The sequence below is a fragment of the Leptosomus discolor genome, unplaced genomic scaffold, assembly GCF_034619465.1.
Source record: "Leptosomus discolor isolate bLepDis1 unplaced genomic scaffold, bLepDis1.hap2 HAP2_SCAFFOLD_183, whole genome shotgun sequence".
Lineage (NCBI taxonomy): Eukaryota > Metazoa > Chordata > Aves > Leptosomiformes > Leptosomidae > Leptosomus > Leptosomus discolor.
In genome coordinates this window covers 53,881-63,883 of record NW_028237956.1, presented here as the reverse complement: position 1 = coordinate 63,883, position 10,003 = coordinate 53,881, and the positions used below count along the sequence as shown (strand labels likewise).

Genomic DNA, 10,003 nt, shown 5'->3' with positions numbered 1-10,003 from the left:
TGTGTGTCCGGGCCCATCCCTGCCCTGGTTTTCCAGATCTCTGCCTGCCTCCTTGCCTGTCCCTGCCTCTGTCTGCCTTTCAGGCTGCCTGCTTCCCCAAAGCTTTTTGCTCTTCTGCTAGCATTACCCTGTAAAGTGTCACCTTCTACCTTTCCTTTCTATGTCTCTTCCTTTCTGGCACCCCACCAGCTCTGATTTCTTTCTTCCTCGTTGCTTGTGACAATGGCATTTCTAGGTCTCCCTCTCTCGGTGTTTCCGTTTATCTAGTTCCCTGTGATTGTGGGAAGGGTGGTGGTCGGGGTCTGGGGTATATGAGCCCCGGTCTCTGCTCAGGAAGCTCATTCTGCTCTGGGGTTGCTGTGGTGTGCGTGCTCTGTTGGTGCTGTCAGTGGTGGCAGCTCAGGAGCTGGCTGGGCTGTGTGGGTATTAGGGTTTGGTCATGGAGAGAAGCGGAAGCATCTGAGTGAGGTAAGAGTTGTGGGACTGGGCAAGGTCCAGCAGCACATAGAGAGTGCCGTTGGATGCTGGTTTGTTGTTTTTGATATCAGCAATTTTATACTGAGTGTTCAGGGGTGGCAAGATACTTTAAAAACACAGAATTTTTGTTAACTGAATTTTTTTTTTTCTAGCTGCACTGGATATTCCTGGAACTCTGGAGTTCATGCAGGATGGAACCTTGTTTTTTTCCCTAGTTTGGCTGACAGCTTTTCCCTTAATATGACTGAAGGTGAGATTATTAGGTATTAGAAATTGCAACATGTATGCACCTGTATATGCCCCTCTGTGGGAGCGTAGCTCGCTGAAAACAGGCATGGAATGCTAGAGGGCCTGCACAGGGAAAACTCTGTTGAACAGTTTGTCTAAACTAATATAGTAGGCCTCAAGGACGCTTCGACCTTGAGGGTCAGAATAGAAGAATTAGAAGCTAACATCCGTATGAGGCGGAACGCATTAGTATTAATAGTAAAGTGATAGGTAGAAGCAGATGACTGATGTATGTATAGCACAATTGGAGTTTATGAAAAACTGCAAGTCATGATGACTTTGGAAAGTTATGCTATATAAGAAAGTGCATCTGCACAATAAAACGAGTTTCCTGATATAACTCATATTGAGTCTTTTGTGGGTTCTCCAACTCCCGTCTCCGCAAGTGGTGCCCGAACAGGGACCCGAAGAATGAGCAGGACTCGCGTTCGGGGAAATTAAGGAAAAAGCTCACCTCTGCAGCAGAGTTGGAGCTCGGCGGAGAAAAGGAGATAAGAAAACAGGCGGCCCGTCAGGGAAAGCCGGAGAAAAAAGAAAACAGGCGGCCCGTCAGGGAAAGCCGGAGAAAAAAGAAAACAGGCGGCCCGTCAGGGAAAGCCGGAGAAAAAAGAAAACAGGCGGCCCGTCAGGGAAAGCCGGAGAAAAAAGAAAACAGGCGGCCCGTCAGGGAAAGCCGGAGAAAAAAGAAAACAGGCGGCCCGTCAGGGAAAGCCGGAGAAAAAAGAAAACAGGCGGCCCGTCAGGGAAAGCCGGAGAAAAAAGAAAACAGGCGGCCCGTCAGGGAAAGCCGGAGAAAAAAGAAAACAGGCGGCCCGTCAGGGAAAGCCAGAGGGGGGAAAAAAAAAAAAAAAGGAACTCGACACCGCGGTAAGATAATGGAAAAAGAAGTAACTTTATCACTATTGAAAAGCTTTCTGGGAAAGCTGGGTGTAAATATTGGAAAAAAGACTTTAATATCTCTTTATACTTGGGGATATGTAAAAGGACATTTCTCGGACTCAAGCACATTGTTTGATGTGTCCGAGTGGCGTAGATGTGGGGACTCGTTATGGGATGCGGTTATTGATAAGGACCGAACGGCGGAAAGGCTGGGGGCGCCATGGCGGGAAGTAACTAACTGTTTGAAAAAGTATAAAATGGAACTATCGGTGGCGGCTGCCGCCGTGAGACGACTTAATGCGGTCGAGAGTTCGTCAGTATTTACGAAACCCCGGATGTCTCCCGGGTCTGACATCTTCCCGCTTGCGCCGCCGTTTTTCCCCCCCTGATGGGCAGTACCCTGCGGGGGGGCCGAGCGCACCGCCGGACGAAAAGCGGTGACTCACACAGTTACCAGGCAGGAGGAGAGAGAAGGAAGGCGCGCGCCTCGTCGTGAGACGACTACGGAATCTCACCCCGATCAGACACAGACCGCGAGTTCGGGGGCTGGTGGGGCCTCCGCGGGGACCGCACCCTCGGAGGAGAAGGTTCGCCATAATGGCGCCGACCCGATCGCAGTAACAAGGGACTTGGCGGAGAACGCAGAAAAACTACAAGAGGGCGTGGGCAAAGAAAAGGGACAAGTACATGAACCAGTAGAACCCCGCCTTTATCCCGACATCACAACGACCCGCCTACAGGGAGACTCTCTTTCTGCAGGGATCATGCGAAAACAAAAGCAGAAAGAGGAACTGTTTGATGAAGTCCTACAGCAACTCATAAACAAACTATCGGAACTCAATATCGCAGCGAACAGCAACAAGAAGAATCCAGAAAACGCTGCAACTCAATCCTTTTGCTGTACCGTCATCACTACCAGTGCCTTTGTCGCAAATGCCTGTGCCAAGTACTTCATTTTCAAATACACTATTAAATGAACAAGAAGCAGGACGAAGATGGAAAGGAGTTATTCGTGATGCCCTAATTGAAGGAAATTTTCTTCCTTCTGCCTTTCCTATCGTTACAGATCAGGCAGGAGGTAGAAAATGGGAACCATTTGATTGGAATATCCTTGAAAAAGCATGTTTAGCAGTATCACAATATGGGCTTCAATCTAGTTATACTCAGCAATTATTACAATCTATTTTTACATCAGGTGTTATGTTGCCACTTGATTCACAACAGATTGCTAACATTCTTTTGTCCCCTTCTCAGCAGCTTATGTTCTCCAAGGCCTGCAACAACTCTGTGACCAGGAGGCTGCACGACCAAGGCAGCAAGGGGGTCCATTGTACGGGGTACAAGCACAAATGCTAACAGGCCAAGGTCCTTTTGCGAGCGCGGCTTTACAACAAGGTTTTATAGGAGAGGTATTACAATTGTCACAGCGGTTAGCTTACCAAGCAATAATTTCAATCGGGGAACCAGGAAAGGCATATTCCTTTGCCAATATTAAGCAGGGTCCACAAGAAAGTTTTCCTTCTTTTATTGATCGTTTATATCAGGTTATTAGAAGTTATCCAGATTTGGATGAGGGAATGAAGGAAAAGGTTTTTAAAATGTTTGCCTTTGAGAATGTTAATGATACAACAAAAAGAGCTTTAAGTACCCTACCCAGAGATGCACAAGTAGCTGATATGCTTGAAGTTATAGAACGCATCAATGGTATCGCGTTCTTACTTGCTGCTGCTGTATACAGTGCTGTTCAACCCCTCATAGATAGAAAGGAGAGAGGCAAGCAAAAGAGATATTTCAGTTACGGGACAACGGGTCACTTTATGAGCCAATGTAAACTCATTTCAGTCCCTCTGTAAATCAAACCTCCGCAGTTACACGGCGTACCAAATTCTAATTGCACTGTAGGTTTGTGTTTGCCAGGCAGGTTTAAAAAGTACTTAATTTTTCAGTCGTTACAATAAGGTCGAAGCAGGTCCTTGTTTTAAAACTTTTTTCTTTTTTTTTTGTTTGTTTGTTGTTTAAAAAAAAAAAAAAAACAATGAAAAAGGGAGTTCTACGTAAAAGATATAAAAACTTTTGTCAGATTTCTTGAAGTGCGTTGGGGAATGGAGAATACCTGCTTGATAACACTTAGTTGTTATTGAGTTTTCTCAGATTCAGTTGACAACCCAGATGTGACAATCACTGTCCGGCTGCAGGAGCCAATGAGGACTGGGACTCCCTAGGCGCGCCCTGGGACCCTTTCTCGGAGGGGCTCCCTGACTCAATCTGGCTCGCTGCAGGGGCAGACACGATCCATCTACGGAAAAAGGTATTCTTTCTGGTCTGTTTTTTGTAGTTTGCTAAATGTTCACGCTGTGCACCGATCGGCATTGATGTCAATGTGTATTTTCACCACTTGCACTGATATTTGACTATGTGAATGGGGTTAGTTTGCTTGGTGCTGTGGTTGATATTGTAGTAATCATGTTTACAGGTCGTCTTGTATCTTTTGTGTGAATGGTGTAAAGGAGCTCCTTGTGTGATAGTGTAAAATTGGTTACCAATATTTGAATGCGTGAGTGAGTGAGACACAGTGTTAACAGCACTTTGCCTCTTTTCACACCAAAAAAAAAAAAAAAAAAAAAAAAAAAAAAAAGAGGCAAGCAAATAGAGAAATTAGCTTGCTGGTCAGAAAAGCAGTCGAGTGTAACTACGCAAATCCTAGAACAGATTAGAATAGATGCTATTAGATTAAATTAGTTTAAGACATGTGGTCTTGCAGAACTGTGCGGCTATTGATTTCTTGCTTCTAGCACAAGATCATGGGTGTGAAGGTGTCTAAGGGATGTGTTGCTTCAACCTGAGCGATCATGGAGAATTGATTCATCAGCAGTTGCGGTGGCTGAAGGAGCACAGCCAAAAGATTCAGAAGGATACGAATTTGTTCGACTTATGGCTGCAAACATCTTTGGAAATCTCTCCCCTTGGTTACTAGGCTTAATCAAACAAAGCATACGATGGCTTATTATAATTATATTGCTATTGCTAGGGTTAGGCTTCGTATGGAATTTGCTGCAGAAAGGCATATCGAGTCTCGTTCACAGAGTTTTATTTGTGCAAAACGAAAAAGGGGGAATTGTGGGAGCGTAGCTCGCTGAAAACAGGCATGGAATGCTAGAGGGCCTGCACAGGGAAAACTCTGTTGAACAGTTTGTCTAAACTAATATAGTAGGCCTCAAGGACGCTTTGACCTTGAGGGTCAGAATAGAAGAATTAGAAGCTAACATCCGTATGAGGCGGAACGCATTAGTATTAATAGTAAAGTGATAGGTAGAAGCAGATGACTGATGTATGTATAGCACAATTGGAGTTTATGAAAAACTGCAAGTCATGATGACTTTGGAAAATTATGCTATATAAGAAAGTGCATCTGCACAATAAAAGGAGTTTTCTTGATATAACTCATATTGAGTCTTTTGTGGATTCTCCAACTCCCGTCTCCGCACCCCTCCCTATCCACCTGTCCATGCCTCCGTGAGGTTTTTGCCCATGTGAGGCTTTTCCCCTGCCTGGTCTTATCGCTGCTGGCCGGGCATCCTGACTAAGAGGTTCCTGTTCCACCGCCTCTTCCCAGTGTCACCTTCCACGTCCCACAAGGGAAATCCTGTGCAAGCGGCTGTGGTCGTTGCTTGGGCGATGGCCCATGTGGGGCTGGGAGAGTGTGTGTGGAGGCACCGGGGCGAGTGGAAGGGTTCCCCTGCTGTAGGAGACTATCTAGCAGAGAGAGAGCATACTTAATATGGACATAGAGGAAATAAGGGGTGAATAGTAGGTACTAACAGACAGTGTCGCATAGAACTTGTAACCAATCACATAAGTAAGGTAACTGCATGCTGGGCCGGTGTACAAAGCGAGATAGCCAATCTGAAAATGCATGATCACATGTATGGAAACAAAACAGTATATAAGACGCAGCCAAACGTTCAAGAAACGGCTTTTGCTTGAAACCATATTGGTTGGTATGCAGAGTCCGTCCTTGCGCGACCACAATTGGTGACCACGACGTGATAACGATTAAGGAGGCTTGATCGCACATCGGAAGCAGGCAAGGGGCCGGTCAGCCGGGAGAAGACGAACTTCTCCGGGCATCCGAGAGATGGGAAGTGTGCACACGAATCACCTGGGAAATTGCAGGTGGGTGACCGGGAAGAATGGGAATCCCTCTAAGTAAAGAGGAGGATAAAGTTCGGGAAATACTGCTACTTATACTCTCTAAGAGAGATGTGAAGATTGATAAACAAACTGTGACTAAATTGTTGCATTGGGGACAAAGACAAAGATTTTTCAAAACCCCGAACAATGTCTTTGAATTTGGAATATGGGCCGATATGGGTTGGGACTTGTGGGACTCTGTCAGTGCTGGCTCGAAGGAAGCAGCTAATCTCGCTCCCATCTGGAGACAGATTAAGACCGTTTTGGAGGATATTAAAACAGAAAAACGAGTAGTGCTTTCGGCCCAGCAGGCTTTGACCCCAGAAGCCGAGAGTCCTAATGAGTTGCGAGCGTATCCTGTGGATGCTTGATGATTTTTCAGGCGGGGGGGGGGGGGGGGAGGATTATGAAATAATTCCTTCTGCACCACCTTTACCATCCGCGCCTGCACCACCTTTACCATTCGCGCCGCCGCTAGACGACTCCCCCGTGGAGAATGCACCGATGGAAACAGAGCCTGAGGAGTTTAAGCTACAACTGATACGAGAGGAGCCTGAATTGTCTTCTCCTGCTTCTCCTACTAACCATGAGCTACATGAGGAGTTTTTACAGCAGAAGGAACAACTAAAACATGTAATGCAGATGGTGCAACAATTAGTTGGGGGAGCGGGAGGTGCGCGGGGAGCGACAAGCAGACCTTTAGATTTAGAAATAACTAAGTTTTCAGAAATGTGCTGCTTAACCGATCTGTCTGGGAAAGGTGCGGGGGGAGCGACAAGCAGACACTTAGATTTAGAAACAACTAAGTTTTCAGAAAGGCGCTGCTTAACCGATCTGTCTGGGAAAGGTGCGGGGGGAGCGACAAGCAGACACTTAGATTTAGAAACAACTAAGTTTTCAGAAAGGCGCTGCTTAACCGATCTGTCTGGGAAAGGTGCGGGGGGAGCGACAAGCAGACACTTAGATTTAGAAACAACTTAGTTCTCAGGAATGCGCCGCTTAACTGCTCCGCCCAGGAAAGAGCAGCCAGAGGGTTGGCGGGGGGGGGGGGGGGACGCACACACGACGGACATGGACGGGACGACGCCGCCGGGGGATGGGGGGGGACACGACACGAAAAGCAGGGGTGGCCCTCCTGAACCATGATCCTGCTCAGAAATGGCAAGGGATAATAAGAGAAGCCATAATTGAGGGCAAATTTGTTCCTAATGCTTTCCCAGAGAGCTCGCCCTCAACATCGGCAGTGGGCTCCATTGGATTGGAAACTCGTTCGCAAGGCACAAAAGTCAATTCAACAGTGGGGTTTACAAAATCCATATGTACAAGCCGTAGTGGATTCTATATTTTCAGGCCAGTTGTTGACACCCTTTGACTGTATTAAGCTGACTGAAATGCTCTTAACCCCTACGCAACGGTTGTTGTGGCAGGCAGATTGGGAGTCTCGAGTCGATCTTACAATATTACGAAATCTTGACCGCAATCCAAATGACCCCTTGTTTGTGGCCACAAAGGATATGCTGTTAGGAAAGGGTCCATTTACTGACCCCCAGATACAGGCACAACTCGACCCTGCCATTTTGCAACAGTCACAAGCTCTGGCCACAGCTGCGATAAAACAAGTCCCACAAATGGGAAAACCACGGCCACCATATACAACCGTTAAACAGGGATCAGGAGTCATTTGTAGAATTTTTGGATCACTTGAGGGCAGCATTAGATGCGGTGCCTGGGCTAACTGCAGACATGAAGGCTACACTTGACATGGAATTGGCAACCCACAATGCAAATAGCACGTCAAAAGTTAATTGCGGCCCTTCCCAAAACTGCTACATTAATAGACATGATAGAAGCCTGCTCTAAGGCTTCATTGGTAGAAGAGGAAGAAAGAGCAATGGTGCATGTCAAGGCTCAGGTGCAGGCATTGGCCATTGCTCTCAAGCAGTTTATAACGAAATAAAAAGGGGATAAGGGACCGAGGTCACAACATTGCTTTCTTTGTGGACAAAGAGGTCATTTTAGGCGAGAGTGTCCCAATAACAAAGAGAAAAAGGAACCAACAATTAACAGCAACAACGGGGGACCATGGGCAGGTACAGGCCTTGCTGGGGCGTGTCATCCGTGTCAAAGACTTGGGCATAGGGAGAATGAATGTTGGTCGCGTTTTAGAAGGGACGGGACCCCCCTTGCCCCGTGAGCTTCGGGGGCGGGAAACTGGAAAACGAGCGCAGGGAGAGGGAGTGCGATGACACCAATACCCTCTCAAGGGCAGGCTGCCTGGCTGGTATGCAATCCGCAACAGCCGGAAGTGCCGGAGTGGACGTGGTCACTGCCGTCCCAATCACCATAGAAGACAAACAAGTTCATGTAGTTCCATCCACAGCTAATGGGCCGTTAGGTAATGGATTGAGCGCTTTGTTATTGGGACGATCTTCTACTTCCAGGCAAGGTATCTTAGTAATCCCTAGTGTAATCGATGCAGACTATACCGGAAATATAGGAATCATAGTACAGGCGATACAACCTCCAGTTCACGTTCCCGAGCAGACGAGACTAGCGCAACTTGTGCCTTTCCGCGCTTGTGTGCCTCACCCGGAAGTGGACACTAGAGGGGATGGAGCATTTGGTTCGATGGGATCTCCTCAGGTATATTTGACTGTGCCAATTACCGAAAAGAGGCCTGTAAAAGTGGTAGCATTTAAGGGGCTGGATGGAAACACCATGCACTGTAATGCGGCTTTACTGGATACCGGGGCAGATGTAACCATTGTTCCCAGGTTGGCATGGCCCCATAATTGGCCTCTGGCCAGTTTGAATACACCAATAATGGGAGTGGGCGGAGCACAGCTGACTTGCATCAGTGATGAGTTTGTAATGGTATGGCCTGAGGAGGAACCCTCGAACAGGGCTAAGGTTCGCCCTTACGTTATGAACACTTCAATATGGTTAATTGGGCGCGATGTGTTGTTGCAATGGGGCATTCAAATGTCTAATGAGGGTTTTGTGGGGCGGCCATTGAGAGGCGACCAATCCTGAAATTATCGTGGGTGTCTAAAAAGCTAGTCTGGATTGATCAATGGCCGCTATCAGATGAAAAGCTCACCCGTGTAGAAGAATTGGTACAGGAACAATTGGATCAGGGCCATATAGAACCCTCTGTTAGTCCGTGGAACACACCTATTTTTGCAATCCCGAAAAAATCAGGGAAGTGGTAGCTTTTACATGACTTAAGAGCAATCAACGCAGTCATGCAGGATATGGGACCCTTACAACTGGAGTTGCCATCGCCTGTCATGCTGCCGGCTCATTGGGAACTTTTGATAGTAGATTTAAAGGATTGCTTTTTTACTGTCCCATTACATCCTGATGATAAGGAGAAATTTCCTCTAGGAATAAGCAAGCAGCAGTGCTAAGGTTTCAGTGGCGTGTGCTACCTCAAGGGCTGAAAAGCTCACCTACCATGTGTCAAATTTATGTGGCATGGGCTTTGAAACCAATTAGGGCTCAGTTACCGAACATGATAATTTATCATTATATGGATGATATCTTGATAGCTGGAAAGCGTATGGATATAAATGAAAGGATTGTCATCTTACAACGTGAATTAGGTCACGGTGGTTTGATAATTGCGCCTGAAAAAATTCAACGCCAGGCACCATATCGATATCTTGTCATGACGATTACGGACAGTAAGGTCCGCCCTCAGAAACTTCAAATAAAGACAGACATTAAAACGTTAGCTGATGCACAGAAATTAGTGGGAGATATACAATGGGTGCGTTCTTTGTGTGGTATCATGAACGAAGATATAGAACCATTGTTGAGTTTGTTGAAGGGAGGCACTCAAGCTAATGAGCCAAGGAGTTTAACAAAGGAACAGGACCAAGCAATACCAATGATTAGTGAAAAAATTGCGGTGGCTTATTCTGGTCGAGTTTATCCAGATTTGTCAATAAAATTGGATGTATTAAATTTGGCTAAGTTCATTACAGGAATATTATATCAATGGAATAGTGAGCTATCAGAGCCTTTGGTAGTCCTGGAATGGGTCTTTTTACTAACTCAGCTCCCTCGAACTGTTACCACCAGAATAGCAGCTGTCGCAATGTGTATCGCTAAAGGCCCCAAGCGCCTTGTAGATATCAGTGGAAATGATCCCGCATGTATTAAT

At 46.5% G+C, this 10,003-nt stretch overlaps 1 protein-coding gene and 1 long non-coding RNA gene across 2 annotated transcripts; both read left to right on the top strand.

Moving 5' to 3' along the window:
• Nucleotides 1-3,688: 3,688 nt before the first annotated feature.
• Nucleotides 3,689-5,088, top strand: LOC147412328 (uncharacterized). The gene is made up of 2 exons (XR_015184214.1): nucleotides 3,689-3,952; nucleotides 4,437-5,088. It is a non-coding gene; the product is annotated as an uncharacterized LOC147412328 (long non-coding RNA).
• Nucleotides 5,089-6,339: 1,251 nt separating this feature from the next.
• LOC147412327 (endogenous retrovirus group K member 8 Gag polyprotein-like) lies at nucleotides 6,340-7,792 on the top strand. The gene is given in 4 exon segments (XM_086481474.1): nucleotides 6,340-6,468; nucleotides 7,056-7,495; nucleotides 7,497-7,628; nucleotides 7,630-7,792. Coding segments are annotated over 4 exon segments (864 nt in total).
• The last annotated feature ends 2,211 nt before the right edge of the window (nucleotides 7,793-10,003 follow it).